The following is a 22791-nucleotide window of genomic DNA, read 5'->3' as shown; positions in this document are numbered from 1 at the left end:
GGAATACTATCTCCATTGGTATGAGACATTTTGGAGAAGCCCAAAACAAAGCGATGAGAGCTTATGCTCAAAGTAGACAATATCATACCATTACGGAGAGTCGTGATTTCTAACAGAAAAAACACCATAATCTACTAGCAGTCGACTTGAACTAAGTGTAAATCTCACTTTCAAAATATATACATATTTTATCAGGTTCTTATCTAATTATTATGTATACTAACATGATATGTAAACAAAGTTGACATTTTGTAAGCCACTCAATAAACAAATTCAAAGAATCATCATCATCGTCAAAGAAATAATAATAAAAAAAAAAAAACCACCCATTAATGCCATCATACAATCATTCTCAAACCTAAATAAATTGGTATCATGTTCTTGAGAAAACCACATGAAATATCCTCACAATTCACAAACAAACCAAACCAAAAATGCAAGAGGAGGCCACAATTCATAAATTGACTCTCATTTTCCTCTTCCTTCTTGTTCTTGAGGTAAGCTTCTAAACCCGTAAAAATCGAACAAAACCCTTTAATTAGGAATTGTTGTGAGTGAGTCCCACGTTCGGTAATTTAGAGAATGATTATGAGTTTATAAGTAAGAATATATTTACATTGTTACGAGGCCTTTTGAGAGAAACCCACGACAAAACTGCGAGAGCCTATGCTCATAAGTGATTCCTAACAAAATTTACTTCTTTTTTTACCTTGCAGACGGACATGAGCCATGCCAAGATGATCGAAACGAGCAAAGAGCCATCACTCAACGTGTTCTTCACTCCCAACGATCTAAAACTCGGAAAAAACATGCCAATCTTCTTCCCAATCAAGAACATATCTCAAATCCCAAAACCCCTTACTCAAAAAACAGCTGAAAAAATCCCTTTCTCAACCACAAATCTCTCTTACCTTCTTAATTTCTTCTCCATCTCTGAAGCTTCCCCACAAGCCAAGGCCATGGAGTACACTCTAACACAATGCGAGCTTGAGCCCATGGAAGGAGAGACCAAATTTTGCGCCACCTCTTTAGACTCCTTATACCATTTGACAGGCAGCGTCTTTGGATTTGACGGCGGCGACAGCGGCGGCGTGAAGGCTGAGGCCACTAAGTATCCTAAGAATTTCAAGACAGAATTGCAAAAGTACACGATTTTGGAGGAACCCATTAAAATTTGGGCTCCAAAAATATTGTCTTGTCATTTGATGCCATACCCTTATTTGGTTATGTATTGTCATAGCCAAGTGAGTGATACTATGTTGTATAAGGTGGTTGTTGTGGGGGAAAATGGTGATAGAGTTGAGGCGTTGGCTATTTGTCATGTTGATACCTCTGAATGGGATAGTGATCATGTGGTGTTTAGAGTGCTCAATGTTGTGCCTGGTGCCTCAGCTGTTTGTCATTTCTATCCTCAAGACAACATTGTTTTTGTTCCTAATGTTGAGTCTTAGGATGTTTGTTTCAAGTGTTTTGTGTTTTGTGTGTGTTTTTGTAAGATATGTTTGTTTTTCGGTTTCTGGAACGTGTTAAAAATTTATATTTTGTTGGTATAGATGGTAACCTTCAGTTTTTGAATGATGAAACTAGAAGAGCGACTGATTGACCATAACGAGTATATAACGAGATGTTTTTCCATACTTTTGGCGTTGGGTTTTGACTATGTTTACAATTTTTTTTTTTTTTTTGAAACTAGTTAGAAATGGGTAACGGACCGATGAGTGTTGTTTAGTAGCTTTATTAGCTTTATTGGAGAGAAAAGAGGGAGTTAGGTGTCACAATTGCACTTTTGATGGCAGCGGACTTGCGATTGTGCGGCACTCACTTTCCAACGACAAGTGAGCTAAGCCAATTTGTTCTTGCGTCACCTACGGTCAAGTGACGTATGCTCGAGCCTCTGGGCTCGGTTTTAAGAGAAGGTTTTAGAAAGCGAGGGCATAGAGAGATTTTTGAAAGAGACGTTATATAAGCAAGCAAGAGAAAAATAACAACGGCTCACAGTATATAACCTTGGGTAGGGAGGAGTTGACAACTAGTCGTATTCCCCTATAGTACATTATGAGGCATTTCATGTCTGACAGGCCTAGACATGATATTTCTGAAACGTCATACTTCCTAAAAATACAAAAGTAAAACATTAGAATACGAAAAGACATAAAAGGTTGGGCTTGTCATGGGCATGCGGCCATGGGCAACACGCCTTGGACGAGCATGACCGTGACACTAGGCAACGGATATTGAGCATATGATGATGCTACCTGTTTTCATTTCGTGGAAGTTCCTAGTAGTGGAAAGAAAGAGTTGTAGGTGATAACATATTCTATGTGAGATCTCATATTGGTTGGAGAGGGGAACCAAACATTCTTTATAAGGGTATGGAAACATTTCCGTAACAGACGCGTTTTAAAAACCTTGAGGAGAAGCTCGAGGAGGATAATATATTGGCTAGCGGTGAGCTTGAGCTGATACAAATGGTATTAAAGCCAAACGTTGGGGGGTGTGCCAACGAGGACGTTGGACCTCGAAGGAGGGTGGATTGTGAGATCCCACATCGATTGAAAAGAGGAACGAGTGCCAGCGAGGACAGTTGGTGTCACAATCGCACTTTTCTTAGCATTGAATTTTTGTATGACTACAAGTAAAAGGAGGCAACACAGTCTTAAATAACATATAACTTTTCGGGTAGCGAGTATTTGATAACTAGTCGCATCCCCTTATAGTACATTTTAAAGTGATTCAGGGTTGACAGACGTATACGTGATTTTGCCGAATGCTCATACAAAATCTAGGTGGGAGGAGTTGACGACTGTTTGCATTCTCCTATTGTACATTTTGGGGCATTTCGTTGAAATTTCATGCACTTAGAAAATCCAAGAAGGAACTTATACATCATGAAAGTAGTTAAGGAAAACAATAAAGTGACACAAGGCAAGGGCTTAGGCATGTAACGAGCATGCGACTACAGACAACACACCTTGAACAAACATGACCGTGACATCCTCTCTCATTTAATTGGTTGACGTCTCTGTCAACCGTCTCATTTCTTCGAACTCCGTAGGTCTTTTGCGCGTTCCCAGTTAATTTTGCTTTCCACTTAACCAAGAATTCTTGTACTCCTTTGTTCGCTCGGCCAAAATTTCTTTTACTTCTTTGTTGCTCGTGTCCTTCATCGTAACTAGTCGTCATGTCACTTTGTTGTAACGATGGTCGTCATTGTCTGAAAGATACGTTCATCGTCCAATTTCAACCATAAAAAAAGGAAAAGTAAAAAACTCAAAATACAAAGTTGTAAGAATTAAATTAATTACAAAATACAAAGTTAATACAAAATAGACAGTAAACAAAAAAAAGGGTTATTTTCTGTAATTAAAAAAACTATAAAAACTAATTTATATAAATTGAAACAAAAAAGGAAAAAACTTAATGCGTATAAATTAAATAAATATTTATATTTATAATAAGAATCAGAATTTATATAATTAAAAATAAATTTAGAGGCCTATAAATAATCCGCGGGTCTCAACGGTCGACTACAGCTGTAGTACTGCTTTCCAGAATTCAACACTCCCATTCTGCTTCTCTCTCAAATTGTTGACGATGAAGAAATCTCTCGGTCGCCGGAAAATTGAAATAAAGAAGCTTGAGAAGAAGAGTAGCCAGCAAGTTACCTTCTCTAAACGCCGCGCCGGACTCTTCAACAAGGCGGCGGAGCTTTCCGTTCTGTGCGGTGCTGAAATCGCGATCCTCGTCGCCTCTTCCCGCAACAAGCTCTATACATTCGGTCATCCTAATGTTGAATCGCTCTTGGATCGTTTTCTCACCGGAAATTCTGCTCCGCCTAAGCCGGCAGAGGCCTACCTCCCTTTGGAGGAGTTGAACCGCGATTTTGACGATGTGGCGGCAGAGTACGACATCGAGAAGAGGCGCACGGCAGAGCGGTTGAGTAACGATCGATTTTGGTGGGATGAGCCGCTGGAATCTATGAAAATCGACGATCTGAAGCGATTCCGGTCGTCGTTGGTGGATCTGAGAGGAAAAGTGGCGGAGAGAGTGGAGAAATTTACGGCTATGAGAAAAGAAGGATCTCCGTTACCTGCTCTGCAGCCGTCAACACCTCCGTCGATTGACCTGGTGGAAAACCTCCAACGGCCGCCTACGCCTCCTCCATCAATTGGCCTCTTCGGAAACCTCCAATGGCCGTTGACGCCTCCATCGATCGACCTCGTCGAAAACCTCGAACGGCTGCCGACGTCTCCATCAATTGACTTCTTCGAAAACCTCCAATGGCCGTCGACGCCTCCATCAATCGACCTCGTCGAAAATCTCCAACGGCCGCAGACGCCTCCATCAATTGGCCTCTTCGAAAAAATCCAATGGCCGTCGACGCCTCCATCGATTGACCTCGTCGAAAGCCTCCATTGGTCACCGATGCCGTCGATTCACCTTGCTGAAAACGACCAATGTCTACTGTCGTCGTTTCAGATCTCTGGAAACCACTCTGTCGCACGCGGACTGAATATGCTAGACTAGGGTTTTAGTGATTTGCTGATGTTTTTTTAATTTTCATGTCGCATGAAAATCATATAGTTAGATTAAACTGGCAGTGATTGCTTTCAGTTCCGCTGCATAATTTTTTTTCAAAGTGTTCATAAAATTCATCTGGAATGAAAGAAATTTATGAGATTGATATTCATATTTCTTGTCAATTTATAATTCAAACGTATAGTTAATAACAACTATTGTTACTTAAAATTAAAATTAAAAAAAAATATGAATCTAAAATTAAAAAGTGTTTTTTTAAAGTTTAAAAATGTTAATAATTGTTTTTAAAATTTGAAAGTATTTTTGAGAATGAAAAATTTATAAATTATAATTATTATTAAATTAGGGTTTGTTTTGAAATTAAATTTTGTTTCAACTTCCTCCCCTCCTCCTCCTCCTCGCTCGATAAGCCCTCGCATCGAGGTGGTGATCGGCAGATCGATTGCTCTCTCCAGAGCACACAACAGTTCACTGCAGGAGATTTGCGGTTTGCACATCCCCTTTCTCTATGTTTATTGTTTCTTGATCATTCTGTTAAGGATCGAACCGAATCCAAAAAGGAATTCGGATTTTACTGCAAATCAAATCTTCTTCCTGTAATCTTTTTTAATTTCAGTCTCTGTTTTTCATTTTGGTAGATTATTGTGTTCTTCGTTGATTCTGGTTTTGTTCTTCTCTTGTCTGGATTAATTCTGGCCTGAACTGGTTTCTCCTGTTCTTGTTAACGGAAGATTTTCTTCTTAATTTGAAAGTTATCGTCCTCTACTGCCTGAACAGATTTCCGGCTCTTTTAACTTTTTTTTTGTTTTTTTTTTCGAGCATCAAGACTTCTTAGCTCATGAACAAATTACTGATTGTTGTTCTTTTGTGAATATCATCTTAATTTGAACCCTGCACCTCCCAATTCTGTGTATTACAAAGCTACTTTTCTACTCAAATTGTTCTTTTTTGTTTACCATTTAACAAAAACATTGAATTGGTTTTGAAGCCCACAACCTAATTTATCACTCACTTAATTCAAGCTCTTGTTTATTATAGATATCAGTATTCATAGGATGATACGTTTTAGTTTTTGTTAGGAGTGCAAATACAGTCCTATTTTGGCTAAGGACGTTGGCTAGGCATGTATCTCTGTAGGTACGAGACTTTTTAGGTGAACCCAAAAGTAAATCCACGAGCGATTGTGTTCAAATAGTATCTTACTATTAGAGAAATATGCGTGAATCCATGAAAGATTATGTTCAAATAGTATCTTACTGTTAGAGAAATATGTGTGAATCTATGAGAGATGATGTTCAAATAGTATCTTACCATTAGGGAAATATGCGTGAACCCATGAGAGATTGTGTTCAACTAGTATCTTACCATTAGAAAAATATGCGTGAATCCATGAGAGATTATGTTCAAATAGTATCCTAACCTTAGAGAAATATGCGTGAAATATGCATGAATCTATGAGATTATGTTCAAATAGTATCTTGCCATTTGAGAAATATGCGTGAATCCATGACAGATTATGTTCAACTAGTATCTTACCACTAGAGAAATATGCGTGAATACATGAGAGATTATGTTCAACTAGTCTCTTACCACTAAAGAAATATGTGTGAACCCATGAGAGATTATGCTCAACTTGTATCTTACCATTAGAGAAATATGCGTAAGATCTATCGTAGGCTGAAGTGGAATATGGAAAGTTCAGGAAGCTTGATACGAAAGTTGAAGATCTTGCTTGTTAGGAGTTTGTCTCTTTGATAATATACTCACTTTCTTGGTTGTCATGTATTTATTTAGGTATCAGATATGGATAGCTTAGTGGACTCTTTAAATAACGCATATCAGGAGTTCGTTTCTGGAGCAGCCAATGTCCTTGAAGCAAATGAGGCCTCAGGGGCTCAGAAGACAGCAGCAACCGATGCGGCTCTTGAAAATTTTAAACAGAAATGGGAGCTATTCAGGGTTGCTTGTGATCAAGCAGAGGAATTTGTGGAGTCTGTGAAGCAAAGGATAGGATCAGAGTGCCTTGTTGATGAGGCCACTGGTTCACTGGCTGGCAAGTCTGGGCAGGCCGCCGCCACCACCACCGGCCTTCCTCCGATCAGCGCCGTTCGGTTGGAACAGATGAGCAAAGCTGTGAGATGGCTTGTGATTGAGCTGCAGCATGGGTCAGGAGCTGCTGCTGCTGCTGCTTCTGCTTCAGCACACTCCCACCCTTCTGCTCCCTTTGATGCTAGATTTACTGAGGATGCAACACAGTAGAGATACCCATATCTCATGAGGCTATAACATAACAAGTTTCTTTGTGTTTTGCTTGAATTTACGCTTTGGGTGATGCATTTTACTGTGCAAGATAAACGTCTTGAGCTTCGACCGAATGTGAAAAATGAATCCCTTCTCGTGTACCTACGGTTAATCTAATAGCTCAAACCCATCGCTAACAGATATTGTTCTCTTTGGACTTTTACTTTCGAGCTTCTTCTCAAGTTTTTTAAAATGCAGTCTGCTAGAGATAAGTTTTTACGCTCGAATGATTCGTTCTCCTCTCCAACCGATGTGGATCTCACAGTCCACCCTCTCGGGGGCAAATGTCCTTGTTGGCACTCGTTAAGGTTAACAAAAAAAATATATATATATATATATAAATTTATTAAAATTGAGATGAAAAGACCCAAATATTTGGGCATCTCTCTGTTAGAGCTTTTCTCGTGGTGTTTCAATGTCCATTCCGCTGCTTAAACGATCCCTTTGGCTGATTCCAAACTCCACCTTCAACCTCCCATTTTCCCCTTCCTTCTTCTCATCCTCACCGGCCGCCGTACCTTCGCCGTCGACGAAGCCTTCAATCTCGACCGTTGTTTCAGTTCTTACTCACCACCGCTCCAAGTCTCGCTGGCGATTCCTCAACTCCCTCTGTCCTGACGGCTTCGATCCCGGTGAGTTTTCCGATATCGTTCTACAGATCAAGAATAATTCTCATCTCGTCCTCCGCTTCTTCCTCTGGACTCGGAGTAAGTCACTCTGCAATCACGATCTTGTTTCGTACTCAACCGTCATCCACATCCTTGCTCGCGGCCGACTTAGAACTCTTGCCAAGGATGTTATTCAGACTGCCATTAGGGCTACGGCGCTTGAAGATGGCGATGATTGTTCCAAATGTGAGCGGTTTTCGTCTTCGAGGCCTTTGAAGCTGTTTGAAACCCTCGTTAAGACGTATAAACAGTGTGGCTCTGCTCCCTTTGTGTTTGATTTGTTGATTAAAGCTCTTTTGGATTCTAAAAAGCTCGATCCAGCCATTCAAATTGTTAGAATGTTACGGTCTCGTGGGATTAGCCCACAAATTGGTACGTTGAATTCGTTGATTCTATGGATGTCGAAATGCGAAGGGGCAAATGCAGGTTATGCACTTTTTAGAGAAGTTTTTGGTTTGAATTGTGAAATTGAGGAACAAAATGTCAAAGTAAAGGCTCGGGTTAGTCCTAATGTGCATACTTTTAATACATTAATGGTGTGTTTCTATCAAGATGGGTTGGTGGGGCGGGCAAAGGAGATATGGGATCAATTAGCTGATTCAAATTCAATTCCAAACAGCTACAGTTATAGTATTTTGATGGCAGTTTTATGCGAAGAGAAAAGGATGGGTGAAGCAGAGGAGTTGTGGGAAGAAATGAAAATGAAAAAGTTGGAGATTGATGCTGTAGCTTACAATACTATAATTGGTGGATTTTGTAAAGCAGGAAACATTCGTAGAGCTGAAGAGTTTTTTAGGGAAATGGAGCTCTGTGGAACGGAGAGTACTTTCTCCACCTTTGAGCATCTCATCAATGGCTATTGTGAGACTGGAGATGTTGATTCTGCATTACTTGTGTATAAGGATATGCGCAGGAAATCTTTTAGTCTCAACCATTTGATGCTGGAAGCAATGACTAGAGGGTTGTGTGCAGAGACGAGGCTTTTAGAAGCTTTAGACATTTTCGGTTTCGCCACAGAAGACGCTAACATTTGCCCGACAATGGAGACTTATGAACTTTTGATAAATGGTTTGTGTCAGGAAGGGAAACTTGAAGCTGCATTTAAGCTTCAAGCGCAGATGGTAGGGAAAGGTTTTAAGCCAAATTCAAAGATTTACCAATCGTTTATTGATGCCTATTCAAAAGAAGGAAATGAAGAAATGGTCAAGAAGTTGAGAGAGGAAATACTTGAAATCCAGCTGAGTTGAGACTGCAACCACATGATCAGAACGAAGTTTCTATGAACTCTAGAGGTTAGTTGAACTTATTTCTGATCAATTCTTCAAAAGGCATTTCATGTATTATTTTGATCATGTTTTCTGAATTCTGAGCATAAGTTAGTTTAGAAAATCGTTAATGTTCTTGGAATCAGTTCAAGGTAAATCCACATTTTGTGGTGGTTTCATGAGATTTTTTTCATAAATCCAAAGCTTTTTATGGCACAAAATCGTTTTGTAAATATTAGGATTTGATTAATAAAGACTACATAAGGTGGGGGAAGGAGTATGCAGACTCTAGCTCGAACCTTCAAAGCAACAAAACTAGGAATTAAGAGTAGCTTATTGGTTAGTGCATTTCTACTCTTTTCAAGAGGTTGTACATTTGATTCTTCCCACCCTACTAGTGAGATCCTACCTTGGTTGATCTACATTAGTTGAAGAGGGAACGAAACATTTTTTATAGAGGTGTGGAAACCTCTCCCTAGCAGAAACGTTTTAGAATTGTGAGGCTGGTGGTGATACGTAACGAGCCAAAGTGGACAATATTTGTTCACGGTGGGCTTGGGCAGTTATAAATGGTATTAGAGCCAATCACTAGGCGGTGTGCCAGCAATGACACTGGACCCCCCAGAGGGTGGATTGTGAGATCCCACCTCGGTTGGAGAGGGGAACAAAACATTCCTTACAAATGTGTGGAAACCTCTTCCTAGTATACGTGTTTTAAACCGTGAGACTGATGAGGATACGTAACGGGCCAAAGTGGATAATATCTGTTAACGGTGGGTTTGGGCGGTTAGACTAGGCTACCTATGATGAAATATATTCTTATCAAGGAAAAAAGAAGTAGGATTAGAGGTGGATTATTGTGAATTGCTCAAAGTTGGTTATGGCTTTAGATTTCTCTTGGATAGATGCCCTAGCGAATCAAAGTTTAAAGAACCTAGTTCCTAAACTTTTAGGACTTTGGATCCCCTGAGAACCGGGGGAATGAATGGGCAACTTTGTCAAGGATGTTAACTTTGAGTATGACAATTTGAATCATGAACTTTTGATGCTGTAAATGTTTTGTACGATTGAATATGATTTGGATCATGAACTTTGAAGTTTATAATCATCTTTTATTTTGTAATCTTGAAATAACTCTCAGTTCTTAGTAAAGTGTAGAAAAATTCAATACTTAGTATCTTATTACTTTTGGTTGAAGAAATTTATAAGGTTCGAAGGCATGTTTGATACGATAAGGAATCAACTACAAGGGGAATAAGATTCGGATTACCTTGTTGATCGAATATCTCAAGGCAAGAACATTGTTTGAGATTCGAACCACTCCACAAGCAAGATCGATCATATCTAGCTTGAATGATTCTTGTTGATCAAATATCTCAACGCAAGAACACTTGTTTGAGATTCGAATCACTCCACAAGCAAGATTGATCATGTCGAGCTTGAATGATTCTACATGCAATCTAAACTACATAGAATTGCAAAGAAAATTAGTCATTGGCTAAAGAAAAGCACAAATGCTTCTTTTACTATATTTTCCCAGTCTACCTTACAAATACAACATACATGGCTTTATATAGCCTCAAAATGAAACTATTAAAGGCATTCCAAAAGTTGTAACATTCATACTTAATGACCATAATTAGCCATATGTAAATGTAACCTAAAGTAAATAAAATGTCTTAAAATACAATACTCTAAATTGTAACCCACCCAAAATTTATAACCATCAAACTTCATTCCTCTTCAATGTGACATAAATTGGAACCTCTTTTGATATTTTTGACAACATTTTCTTCACATCTTCATTGAAGTATATTGTATTAATGATGTCTCTTGGTTCATATCAATGTTTCTAACCAATCAAATCTAGTCTAGCTCAAGGAACCCTCATCAGGTATCTTGGTGATAGTATCGTCATATTATGAACCAACCTCCTCGTAGTCTTTGGCTTATCTCATTCACCAAATTGTAGATTTCTGTCTCGTTTGATAACGATTTTAGTTTTAATACCATCTCTTTACTATGGTCTTCCCCTCTCTTAACGAAACAATTGAACTCTTAGCTGAACTCTAAACACGAAAACTACTTTTAGCCCTCAAAACTTAGCGTGGATATCAAAAACCAAATAGTTAGAGATCGTAGAACAAGATTCTTGTCTTTACTTTGTCTCTTCTTTAGGAGTTTCAAGTTTCTATTACTTCTTTCATGATTCTTTTATCACCTAGTTTACCATTCTAACTTATAATCCTACTCTACCGTATCTATTTTGTACAAACGCGGTTCCTTAGATTAGTAGATTTACTTACTTTTCTCTCCAATTAACTTGAGAATCACCCATGTTACTTGAACACAATCTATTTATTTTATAGATCATTGCACATTTGATAGACGAGTCTATGACATATATCATTATGTCTTGTAAGTATGCTATATGATGCAATACGACGAGGATTCGTCAAAACCCAACGGATAGAATTTGTGATATTGATGGTGAATTACGAGAGGAGACTAAGTGTACTTGATTCCGAACATCATTTCATTGCTTGGTTGTGCTAAAAATGCTCTTAAAAAGACTGAATGTGGATGGGTTCTGATCAATACTTGGATGACTTGTGTGGACTCTTCTTTCATATGTTCCTTTCAAATGAAAATTGAAGACAATGCTTGTGAATAATCCAACCTCACATTTTATCTTTATGTCAAATTTAAGATGAGATTCATATAATCTTGGAATAAATTCTTCCACTAAAATACCATTTTAATTGGATAATCTTTGCTATTTTATAATTATTTTATTAAAAGCAAAGTTTTTTTTTTTTTAATTTTTGTATTGGAATAAGAATTTCCTTTCCACCTCACTAATAATTCATTCTCTCTAACATATATATATGGGAACAAATTAAAATAAAAAATCATGAAAAATGTGTCACTTTTTTATTTCAATTTGCCATATCAAAATATTAAAATAGCTAAACATAGACTAAACATTAATATTCCATCTTATCGATTCAAAATTTCTCAAAATTTTAATAAAAGTTATGTTTCTAAGATATTGTCACAAGAACAAGAATAAAAAGCTATTAGACATAGTTGTATAACAAAACCATTTATATTGTTAGTTTATTTTTAGTTTTTGTACTTTTAAACATGTCATAGTCGTAGTCGACCATGATGCAATATATATGAATAATAGAGCTTACAACATAATGAGGATTGCCCTAGTTGAATCGGGTAAACAATTTGACAAAGTGAAGATGAATATAAGGTGCTAAAAGATCGAAGGTTAGAGAAAACAATTAAGAGAAACAACCATTGACTCGTTGAGAAGTGTTGTAAGCTCGACTTGTTAGTTCAAGATCTGTCATAGAATCGCATGCCATACGGATGAGGATCATCTTTTGAGTCAAGAATGGATGAGCCAATATAGTTATCGTCTTAGGCTCAAGTGTAATATCATATATATCAACTATAAGATGTAATATCAAATTTACATTATCATCAAACGATATTGTAATAGTCCAAGCCCACCGCTAGTAGATATTGTCCTCTTTTTGCTTTTCCTTTCGAATTTCTTCTCAAGGTTTTTAAAACACGTCTGCTAGAGAGAGGTTTTTACACCCTTATAAAGAATTTTTCGTTCTCTTCCCCAATCGATGTGGGATCTCATAATCCACCCTCATTCGGGGCCCAACATGTTCACTAACACTCGTTTCTCTCTCCAATCGAGGTAGGATATCATAAATATAGAATCTATTAGACTCGATTGATACAACAAATATCAATGAATCAAATGAAATTACCGAGAGACAGAATCAACTAACTTATTGTAACGAAAGTATTCGACCCAAATCCAAAACGGTCGTTGTTTAACATTAAGGTATAAACTATGGCTAATCAATACTCTCAAGGCTGCAATTCTCAATATGTATCAGAAAAGAATAGATACATCAAAATCTATAAGTTCTAGTTGGAAATAATTAGTACATATTCCTTTGGTGGGTATCATCTACCTAATATGCTTTGTGGGTATCAATAATGGTGCCTTCTTCACATTTGGGATTAGTTCCCTTCCAATGCTTATAATTTACCACCACCTCAAAGCATACAATTCCCCACTTTTTGCTTCATTTTCAAGCCAAACACAATCCCAATAACACTCTAAACCACTCTTTTTTAAGCCTAAAAGCCAATCTTCTTATCTTCTCTACCATCCTCAGAGCTTGAAGGAAGATCTAAATTATTTGGTCTGACAGAAACAAGCATGTAAAGGAGTCAAAGAAAGTTACCTTGAAGCTTTTCCTTGAGTATATATATGATCCTCGTTGCTTTACTTTAGCAGGAGCCAGAATTGAAGATGAAGTATAATGAGATCTCTCACTTCAGCCACCCACAACACAAGCTCAAGTTTGAGTACTCAGAGTCTCCATTCAAGTGTGATGGCTGCAAGGAGGCTGGTATAGGCTCTAGCTACAAATGTACGGTCTGTGACTTCGACCTCCACGTGCATTGTGCTATCCCTTCCCCCTCTATCTCGCACCCTTTCTACACCAGGTGCTCCTTCCAGTTCATGTCTCACCCGCCCGGCAACATTTCTCGATACTGCAATGCCTGTGAGAAGGATGTCACTGGCTTCATTTACCACTGCAAAACTTGTGGTTTTGATCTTCACCCATGCTGTGCCAAGCTCCCGATGGCACTCAGTGACGGTGAAATCAAGCTCTACCTTTACAAGAAAGTGAGTTCATCGTGTCATAGGTGCGGACGGAAGGGAAGAAGCTGGTGTTACAGATCTTCTTGTAAGAAGTACAATCTACATGTAGCTTGTGTGAAAGAAATGCTTGAGGAAAGCTGGCATGAATTGTACTTTGGACGTGGGAAATCTACCAAATTGCAGACAAGAATTCCTAGTCTTAAGAATACTCTTCAGACTCATCATAACAAGAGCAAGGGCAAGATGAAGAGTTGTTGTGAGATGGCTGGTATGGCCGTCCAAACTGTTATATCCGCGGTGCTGGGAGATCCAACGGCTCTGATTGCGGGGGTCATCGGGGCCCTAATATCGGCAGCATGATGATCAGTGATATCAAGTCAGTTAGGATAGTATTAGGATCAGGCTTGTTTAGTATGGACTTGTTTGAATGATATCAGACCATCATGAATCTCATGATATCATTTAGGTGTAGCTAAAACTCCAAAAGCCTAACATGTTAACTATTTCTCTAGCCAAAAGAAAAAGAAATAGTAATTTTTCTTTCAAGAACTGAATTTCCAATGAATTCACATAATATAATCTAAAAAGGAAGTGTACCAAAAAAAGAAGATGAAGAAGAGAGAGAAAAGAAAAGAAACGCCACAAGCCTGCAGATTCTCCATCTTTAGCCCTGAACCTCTCATCTTTAGGCTAAGAATACATAATAATATGGAAGAGGGGTTTATCCAATCTTCTAGTTCAACCTTGTCGTAGAGATTCATCTAAAATATAAATTGTTCTAAGACATTCAAAATGATATTTGAATATGAACACACAAACGTAAATCGAGGGACACTTAATATATAAATATCTTTTTAAACTAAGCAAAAACAACTGTTCCAAGCTCATGGAGCATGAATATCTAAATATCGAAGAAGTCTGTCTTCATAATCTACAACATTTGATTATGCCTACTACTGAAATGCAATGACGGGTCAATTAGTCGTTCACCCCCGTCATTATGAGATCCTCATCGGTTGGAGAGGGGAATGAGAGGGGAACAAAACATTCCTTATAAGGGTGTGGAAACCTCTCTCTAGTAGACGCGTTTTAAAACCGTGAGGCTAATGGCGATACGTAACAGGCCAAAGCGGACAATATCTGTTTGTGGTGGGCTTGGGCTATTACAAATAGTATCAAAGTCAAACGCTGAGCGGTGTTTGGCCACCAAAGGGATGGATTGTGAGACCCCATCGTTTGGAAAGGGGAAAGAAGCATTCCTTATAAGGGTGCGGAAACCTCTCCCTAACAGACACATTTTAAAACCATGAAGTTGACGACGATACGTAATGGGCCAAAGTGGACAATATCTACTAGCGGTAGGCTTGGGCTGTTACAGTCATGCTCGAAAATATTTCCAAAATTTGAAAGCATACAAATACAAAAAATGTACCAACATACACACATATACATTTGTAAATATGCCTTCACTATTCATTTTATCAAGACCTTTCCTTTAAATTTTATCCTATTCAAATTTATATAAACTTAGAAACTTGCATTGATATGATGAGTCCTATACTGAAACAGCCCAATATCAAAATATCCTGGTTTGAAACAATTTTGATTCTGGGCCGTCCTCAAGTTCTTAAGGAAATGCTGGACACTTTTACTTTCAATATGGGGCCTTAATGGGTTGGTTTATGAGAAAAAAAGACAATATTCCAGAACGATGCATTCAACAAAAAAAAGAGATAGAATGAGAATGGAGAGAGAGAGTGACGAGGAAAAGGCAATATTCCAGAACAGAGGCATTCAACAAAGAAACGACAATCGTGTCAATAATAAAAAGGGTTTTGCTAAGTGTGAAAGGAACGTCTTAAAAGGGAACAATGAATATGAAAGAAAGAAAAAAGAGTTGGGCGTACTTCATATCTATAAAGAAGGGCCAAAAGTCTACCTGTTAATTGAATATGTTTGGGTCTTCTTTGGATTGCCTACACAGTATAGGTTGGAGATTTTTCCTGTAAGATGATGAATGAACACTTTTTTTTGGTCCAGATCCTTGTAAAAGTTGCTTTAAAATCTGCCCTACCTGATCAATACTAACTTTGAAACTAAGAAATTTAGACCCCATTGAACCATTTTTACTAACTAGTTAGAATCTTTTGAATACTGTAGAGAAATGATAGCAAATACTTCATGAGACAGAATCTGGATAGTATAATTCAGTACTGCAAGGAACTGTTACGACACAGCACGAGGCCCATCTCATTCTCCGTTTCAGTCCGAGAAGTAATTTGGTTGGTACAATTTTCAGTCAGCATTTGCCCATCTTCTTAATCTTATAACCAAACATGACACACGACAGTCACCCTTCTGTGGCACCATAATTCAAATCCATGACTATAAACATTGTCCTTTTTTATTTCTAGATGAGAGACAATTTCATTGAAGAATCAAAGAAGAAACAGCCTCGGGGCCAGGTAGAGATCACCCCTCCTGAGATCTAAAACAATAAGGCTTCCCAATTCAATTAAACAAGATAACACTGCAACATAACAAGCCCACCGCTAGTCGATATTGTCCTCTTTGGACTTTCCCTTTCGAACTTCCCTTCAAAGTTTTTAAACGCGTCTGCTAGGGAAAGGTTTCCACACTCTTATAAGAAGGATTCGTTCTCCTCTCCAACTAATGTGGGATCTCACAATCCACCCTCTTCGGGGTCAGTGTCCTCACTGACACTCGTTCCCTTCTCCAACCAACGTGGGACTCCCAATACACCCCCCTTCAGGATCTAGCGTTCTCGCTAGCACACCATCTGGTGTCCACCCCCCTTCGGGATTCAACTTTCTCGTTAGCACTTCGCCCAATATCTGGCTCTGATACCATTTATAACAACCCAAGCACACCGTTAACAGATATTGTCCTCTTTAGACTTTCTCTTTCGGGCTTCCCCTCAAGATTTTTAAACACATATGCTAGGAAGAGGTTTCCATACTCTTATAAAGAATGATTCGTTCTCCTCCTCATCCAACGTGAGATCTCACAAACACTGTGATTGCAAAATATTTTTGTTTTAACTAAAGGCGATGATATGTAGATATACACAAGAAAAAAAAAAGGCCAAAAGAAGAATTCTCATCTTTTCCCTGATTGAATATTAGCACAGTATATATGAGCATTGTCAAAATCCTGATACTGAGCTCCAAAAGGTTAATACTCAGTTGGGATGGAAAGTTACCAATTGTTGTCATTGTCAATGAGTGAGATACACGTTGAGCAGTCGGTTGGTCCAGAATGGGGCCTCCCTCCCTCTCTCTCTCTTTCTCCCTGTAGATAAAATGTCAGTGATGGCCCAGCTTCTGCACAGTAATGGTATCTAGCTGGAGCAACAAGGAAACTTCAAAAGGGAAAAGGATCATACCACATATTCAGTGCATTTTCCGCCGTTTTTATACGGTCTTATCATGGCCCCATGATTCACATGCCCTGCTAATCTTCTCTCAGTCTTCCTTGTATATAAATATATGGAATGATTCACTACGTACCAATCTCCTCCTCCATCCGACTCTTCCATTTCTTCAGAAAAACAAAAACTATGGGAGTTTGTGCCTCATCTCAGCACTCAAGCCCTAGCCTCACGAACTGGCCCTTCACAGCGAAAATCATTCATATAGATGGCAGGCTACAAGAATTGAGGCACCCAGTCAAGGCCAGCCACATTCTCAATCAAAACCCTAACTGTTTCCTCTGTAGTTCAGAATCTATGAAGATCAATTCAATCGTTCCACAAATTTCCAGCGACAGAGAGCTCGAATTGGGGGAAATTTACTTTCTAATCCCGCTTGCTAAATCCGATCTGCCGATCTCTCTCACAATCTTGTGTGCTTTGGCTGCCAAAGCAAATGTAGCCCTCGCCAGCTCCAAGAAGGCATATCCGTCCATGAAAGCGGCGCCGGCAGCCGTAGCGTACCGCATCAGAGCACCAGGAACGTCGTACTGAGATTCCGGCGAAATTGCTTTAACGCCACTTGGAAGAAGAACGGAGGCGACATTGTATCTGAAAGTCTTCAATTAATTTGAAATTTATGTAAATAATTTAATTCGACAAGATTAAAATAAATTATTGAAAAACATTATTTTTTTTTATATTCTTTTTTTTTTAAAAAAAACATAAAATAAAACATCATAGGACCAAACAACATGTGATATTGCATTATTGTTTCATTAACGTCTTCAAAAGTAGCACTAAAAAACTTCATCAATTATTGCTCGGGTCTTATCTATTTATTTTATACATCGTAAGATCTAAGTTATTGTAATAAATAAAATTAGATTTTATTCCGCAGATTTAAACTATATATTACACGTTATAACTAACGATCCAACTACCATGTTGGTACTCGATATTATGTCTTTTGGCATGTGAAATCATCCGACCCAATCGAACTTTATGCTTCAATTATTTAATTTTAATATATAAGGAGAAATATCCCATTTTAAAAATGTTTTTTTGACGACGTATTTCTATGAAGGATATTTTCGTCATTTTATATGTTTAAGCAAAACGATACCTAGTTAAGGTCAATCCATATGCTTATGATTTTTTATATTTATAACAGATGTTAATGATACGTTGTGACTTGTGAATATTTAGTTAGAAGTCACCAATTCGGTCCGTTGCTCACTAAACCTGAACTCGGATAGAACTGAATTGATTCTTAAAATTATAATTCAACCCGATCGAGCGCTTTTGAATTTAGAAACTACCGTACAAAACGTTTATTTAAACATGGTGAACATTGAGACATAAAAGGGTAAGGTTTAAGAGGTGGAAGAAGGCTTCATTTCAGCTTTAATGGCAGAAACCAATTGATCATAAGCCTCAGCCCATGCCTCTTTCATCTCCACACTCCACATCTCTGGAATTCCTTCCTTAATGGTCTCCAAAAGTGCATACTTCAACACCTATCACCCAAAAAAATCACTATTACGCTCTCGTTCGATCAAAATAACGATAAAGTTTAAGTTTCGAGATCGAAATAGAATCCGGGATTACCTCAAAATGTTCATCGACAACACCGTACTTGAGGTGCGAAGCACCTAGCCTCTTCAAAGTGGTTTCTTTAGCCGCCGCTATCCCTCCTTTTCGAAGCTGAACGGCTGACTCACAAGTCTATAATTCACACCAAAAGGTTCAAGATTCGAATCAAACACGATTCACTGTACGTCAATTTTTGTTCATAAACTCACCATAGTGAAGACACTCAACGCATGAGGCTTCAACTTCGTGTTTTGCTCCAACGGAACTTTCGAGTCTCTCAAAAACGAAAACAGGTTCTTAACCGACGGCGCAATTTCAAATATCCTAAGATCCAACAACAATTAAAAAAGAGAACAGTCAACTCTAGTGCATTGATACAAACCCTTTGAACGAAGAACGAAGAACGAGTATCTTACTTGAGGAAGAGTTTGAGGGCCAAATCAGCAGCATTCTTCTTCATGACACCCCATGACTTGACCACAAGGGCCTCTTGTTGTTCAGTGAAGACCCTTCCTTCACCACCACAGGTGCCCATGTCTGTGTTCTTATGAGCAAATTCATGTTTTGGTCACTCTATTTATGCATTAATCCAAATGGGTTTAGTTTATGGATCAAAGTTTTTAGCCCTTCGTTGAAATGAAAGGCCATGGGGATTTGCTTTTTGCTTCTTTGAATAAAATACAAAGCTACAGGGAGTTGTCTACCTACACTGCCAAATTTGTAGCTTTTTAATTGGGTTTCTCACACTAATCTTTTATTTGTGCTTGTTTTTTAATTAAAAATTTGTTTTGGATTGGACTCAATAGTCAAACTCCCGTTCGGCAATTAATTAATTATTTAATTTGACGGATTTTACAATCCACCTCTTTCACATAAGAGTTGAGTGTCTTTGCTAGCACACTGTTTGGTGACCTCACATAAGATTGACATAAGAGTTCAGTGTCTTTGCTAGCACACTGCTTGGTGTCTAGCTCTGTAGCTCTGATATCATTTGTAACAACTCATGTTCACTGCTAGCAATTGACACACTACTCGGTATCTAGCTCTGATATCATTTGTAACAACTCATGTTCACCACTAGTGATATGAACCAAGAAACATCAATCATACAATATGCTTCAATGAAGATGCGAAGAAAATATTGTTGAAATTATCAAAATATTTTTCAATTCATGCCACGTTGAAAAAGAATGAAGTTTCATGTTTATTTTGAATGGATTACAATTTAGAATAATTTTGAGTTAGAATTTCATTAATATTTTAAGACTTTTAATTTAATTTAGATTACATGGTTAAATATGAATATTACTGCTCTTGGAATGCCTTTTAACTGGCACACCGTTCGGTGTCTAGCTCTGATATCATTTGTAACAATTCAAGCTCCGCTAGCAAATATTGTCTGTTTTGGTCCGTTATGTATCGTTGTCAGCCTCACGCGCTTATTATTTTTTATAATATTAATTTGCATAGTAGATGTAACCACTCCTTAAAATATTGATTTCTCTCTGATTCTTTCACCATTTTTTCACTTCAGTCCCTAGGCTTTTTAAATTTTCAATTTCAGTCAATTTTTATCAACTTTACATCTCAATCTTTTATTGGGAATTTAATTTACAGCCCTCCAACTTCTATTAAATTCCAAACCAGCCCCTATCATAAAAGGATTATTATTCTACCTTATCGAAAATTAACCACATCCATAGTTCACATCTGGTTTTACCACAGCAGAAGAAAATGGAACTTCAATTCTCTCTTTCACCAAACACCTCTCCTCCCCGTCTTCCACAACCAGGATTTTCCCCAGCGGGCACCGAGTTCTCGGTCTCTCGTCTTCTGTCGATGGCTGTTCGATCGCACTGGATTTCATCAAATGAGTAGAAGCTCTTTTTACTACGATTCGTGGCCCGAAACCAGATATGCTCATTATGGTCACAACACCAACAATGGTGAACACTGCCTTGGCTGCTGCAGCTACGAGTGAACCGAACCCGTTCCTCCTTGAGTTTCTCGTGCTTGCTTGTTTGTTGGTCGTCAACGACTCGCTTGACTCCCTTTCCGTGTCGTTTTTCATGTAGCTTAAGGATACCCCATTATGGGCAGCTTTGCGAGCAGACAAGGATGGTAATAAATGGCCATTGTTTAGGTGGAGAGGGAATGGAAGACGGCTTGGGTATGGAGGAAGCATGAAGTCATGGTTGTTCTTTACTGCCTCCCCAGCAAAGGCAGAAGCTTCATTTATGACTTCCAAATGCTCCCCTTTGTACTCCTTGAGCTTGTCGAGTAGCATCTTGCGGTTGTGTTCGATCTCGCTGAGGGCAGCTTCCCGTTCGTATCGCTGTTGTTGTTGTAAATCCTTAAAATGACAAGTGAAACAACATTAATTTTAGCTGGAAGTGTTACATCGTATAATGTACAGCCAAAATCTAACGCTAGCAAGTATTGTCCTCTTTGGGCTTTCCCTTTCGGGCTTCCCCTCAAGGTTTTAAAACGCGTCTGGTAGAGAGAGGTTTCCACAGTCTTATAAGAAATGCATCATTCCCCTCTCCAATCGGTGTGGGATCTCACAATCCTCCCTCCTTAGGGGCCAGCGTCCTCGCTGACACACCTAGAGGCACTTGTGAGATCCCATATCGGTTGGAGAGGGGAACGATGCATTCTTTATAAGGCCGAGGAAAGCTCTCCCTACCAGACGCGTTTCAAAACCTTGAGGAGCCGTGGGTTTGGGCTGTTACATATAATTATATAGCTAGTTATGCAAATATATTCAACGAACATTACATCGTCCCGGAGTTTTATAACCAGTAACGAAACAGAACATAAACCTAAGGATTATTCTGACATAACCTGAATTTAGTACAATTATATCTGCTCGGGTTTCTGACGCATATGTGAGAACAAAGCAAACAAGAAAAGACTGGTGCTTCTAGCAACAACCTATCTATATAATAAAAAACTTCCATTGATTATATCAACAAAACAAGGTTTACATCAGTGGTGGTCAATGATAATCAAATTAGGCAAAATTTCGTGACATTCTCATAGTTTAATGTTTTCTCTTGATAATTGCTTCGAATTTCAAGATTGCCATCCAAGTTTTAGAAACATTGAGAACTGACAAACAAGGAATAATTACCATAAAAATATGTTTATAAAACTAAAAAACAAAAAATGAAAAAGTGGGAAATCCCACGTCGGTTTGAGATTCCTCGTAAGCATGTGGAAACCACTCCCTAGTAGACGCGTTTTAAAAACCTTGTGGTGAAGCCCGAGGCCCTTAAGGGAGGGTGGATTGTGAGATCCCACGTTGGTTGAAGGGGGTGTGGAAACCTCTTCTTAGTAGAGGTGTTTTAAAAACCTTGAAAGGAAGCTCGAGACCCTAAAGGGGGTGAATTGTGAGATCTCACATCGGTTGGAGAGGAGAACGAAGCATTCATTACAAGGGTGTAGAAACCGCTACTTAGTAGACATGTTTTAAAAAACCTTGAGGGAAGCCCGAAGCCCCTAAGGAGGGTGAATTGTGAGATCTCACATTAGTTGGAGAAGGGAACGAAACATTCCTGAGAAGGGTGTGGAAACCTCTCTTAATAGAGGCGTTTTAAAAGACCTGAAGGTGAAGCTCGAGACATGCTAGGTTCGATATAAGACAATATTTGCTAACGGCGGGCTTCGACTTGTTACAAAAAGTTGCCATATGACCTCTAAGCTTCTTTTCCCCAAGAGACAAGCTAAATGGCCACACATACAGCCACCAAATATTTCAAAGCTAATCCTATAGCATGAGTTGAAGTTCAATTCAAAGCACAATGACTCTAACCATGGGATTAAAGATAAAAGTTCAGAGCAGTCCATAATCATAATGGTTTTGTACAGAGTAACAAGGAAAAGACAGACAAAGACAGAGAATATGCTTAGCTTTACAATTCCAAAGGCCAAAATAGTTCAATACAATTCATATAACAGGAAAAACATTAAGAAAATGCAAGCAAAGCATGTTTGAACAATAACAAAGCAAGGAACAAGGTCTCATTTGGCAGAACAAAGCAATTCAATAAGTAGTTTCAAAGCTCAATGAAAAGGAAGATCGTTCTAAATTCAGCAAAAGTAGACAAACAATCTCTTGGCTCAAGAATATGAGAAAATGAAGAACAGAAAAACGAAACCTAGATCAGAACAATCATCATATGATACAATAAAAGCAATTCAAAATCAAAAGCAGCACAAAATCACAGACCAACAAATCAAGAAACATGAAAGAACAGAAAAAAAAAAAAAAAAAAAAAA

The 22791-nt window shown here is 38.3% G+C and overlaps 7 protein-coding genes across 9 annotated transcripts in view; 6 read left to right on the top strand and 1 right to left on the bottom strand.

The window, feature by feature from the left end:
- The first annotated feature begins 383 nt into the window (after window positions 1–383).
- LOC111449093 (BURP domain-containing protein BNM2A-like) lies at window positions 384–1523 on the top strand. Its single transcript, XM_023088951.1, has 2 exons — window positions 384–497; window positions 717–1523. Exons 1-2 carry the CDS (start codon window positions 435–437, stop codon window positions 1449–1451), a joined length of 798 nt encoding a protein of 265 aa, XP_022944719.1. The 5' UTR covers window positions 384–434; the 3' UTR covers window positions 1452–1523.
- A 2024-nt stretch (window positions 1524–3547) lies between these two features.
- LOC111448852 (agamous-like MADS-box protein AGL61) lies at window positions 3548–4539 on the top strand. Its single transcript, XM_023088623.1, has one exon. It carries the CDS (start codon window positions 3595–3597, stop codon window positions 4525–4527), a length of 933 nt encoding a protein of 310 aa, XP_022944391.1. The 5' UTR covers window positions 3548–3594; the 3' UTR covers window positions 4528–4539.
- A 354-nt stretch (window positions 4540–4893) lies between these two features.
- Window positions 4894–7003, top strand: LOC111448854 (mediator of RNA polymerase II transcription subunit 32-like). Of its 3 annotated transcripts, none has more exons than XM_023088628.1 (2): window positions 4894–5026; window positions 6341–7003. In XM_023088628.1, the coding sequence occupies exon 2, from the start codon at window positions 6343–6345 to the stop codon at window positions 6796–6798; it is 456 nt and encodes a 151-aa protein (XP_022944396.1). In that variant the 5' UTR covers window positions 4894–5026; window positions 6341–6342; the 3' UTR covers window positions 6799–7003. The 3 variants fall into 3 exon arrangements, with proteins under 3 accessions (XP_022944396.1, XP_022944394.1, XP_022944395.1); XM_023088626.1 differs by having other exon boundaries at window positions 6334–7003; XM_023088627.1 differs by having other exon boundaries at window positions 4894–5135; window positions 6334–7003.
- A 201-nt stretch (window positions 7004–7204) lies between these two features.
- Window positions 7205–9069, top strand: LOC111448850 (pentatricopeptide repeat-containing protein At2g15980). Its single transcript, XM_023088620.1, has one exon. It carries the CDS (start codon window positions 7256–7258, stop codon window positions 8753–8755), a length of 1500 nt encoding a protein of 499 aa, XP_022944388.1. The 5' UTR covers window positions 7205–7255; the 3' UTR covers window positions 8756–9069.
- A 3879-nt stretch (window positions 9070–12948) lies between these two features.
- On the top strand, window positions 12949–14033 carry LOC111448853. The gene has a single exon (XM_023088625.1). The coding sequence runs from the start codon at window positions 13128–13130 to the stop codon at window positions 13842–13844; it is 717 nt and encodes a 238-aa protein (XP_022944393.1). The 5' UTR covers window positions 12949–13127; the 3' UTR covers window positions 13845–14033.
- A 3031-nt stretch (window positions 14034–17064) lies between these two features.
- On the top strand, window positions 17065–17469 carry LOC111448604. Its single transcript, XM_023088286.1, has one exon. It carries the CDS (start codon window positions 17065–17067, stop codon window positions 17467–17469), a length of 405 nt encoding a protein of 134 aa, XP_022944054.1.
- Window positions 17470–18170: 701 nt separating this feature from the next.
- Window positions 18171–22791, bottom strand: part of LOC111448603 (plastid division protein PDV2-like) — a 5446-nt gene continuing 825 nt past the window's right edge. Inside the window, exons 2-6 of the mRNA XM_023088285.1 lie at window positions 20203–20863; window positions 18927–19071; window positions 18720–18834; window positions 18526–18642; window positions 18171–18434 (exon numbers count right to left, since the gene is read on the bottom strand). Of these exons, the coding sequence (XP_022944053.1) occupies window positions 18291–18434; window positions 18526–18642; window positions 18720–18834; window positions 18927–19071; window positions 20203–20863 (1182 nt within the window). The 3' untranslated portion in view covers window positions 18171–18290. The remainder of the gene's footprint in view (window positions 18435–18525; window positions 18643–18719; window positions 18835–18926; window positions 19072–20202; window positions 20864–22791) is intronic.

Source organism: Cucurbita moschata, unplaced genomic scaffold (assembly GCF_002738365.1).
Source record: "Cucurbita moschata cultivar Rifu unplaced genomic scaffold, Cmos_1.0 Cmo_Scf00010, whole genome shotgun sequence".
NCBI classification, from domain to species: domain Eukaryota; kingdom Viridiplantae; phylum Streptophyta; class Magnoliopsida; order Cucurbitales; family Cucurbitaceae; genus Cucurbita; species Cucurbita moschata.
Note: the sequence above shows the minus strand (reverse complement) of the source record. Positions and strands in the feature narration are given on the sequence as shown.

Excerpts from the sequence above, each read along its gene's own strand:
- LOC111448854 (XM_023088628.1), top strand. The coding sequence starts at position 6,343 with ATGGATAGCTTAGTGGACTCTTTAAATAACGCATATCAGGAGTTCGTT.
- LOC111448850 (XM_023088620.1), top strand. The coding sequence starts at position 7,256 with ATGTCCATTCCGCTGCTTAAACGATCCCTTTGGCTGATTCCAAACTCC.
- LOC111449093 (XM_023088951.1), top strand. The coding sequence starts at position 435 with ATGCAAGAGGAGGCCACAATTCATAAATTGACTCTCATTTTCCTCTTC. Across the intron at positions 498-716 it reads TCTTCCTTCTTGTTCTTGAG|ACGGACATGAGCCATGCCAA; the intron begins GTAAGCTTCTAA and ends TTTACCTTGCAG.
- LOC111448852 (XM_023088623.1), top strand. The coding sequence starts at position 3,595 with ATGAAGAAATCTCTCGGTCGCCGGAAAATTGAAATAAAGAAGCTTGAG.
- LOC111448853 (XM_023088625.1), top strand. The coding sequence starts at position 13,128 with ATGAAGTATAATGAGATCTCTCACTTCAGCCACCCACAACACAAGCTC.
- LOC111448604 (XM_023088286.1), top strand. The coding sequence starts at position 17,065 with ATGGGAGTTTGTGCCTCATCTCAGCACTCAAGCCCTAGCCTCACGAAC.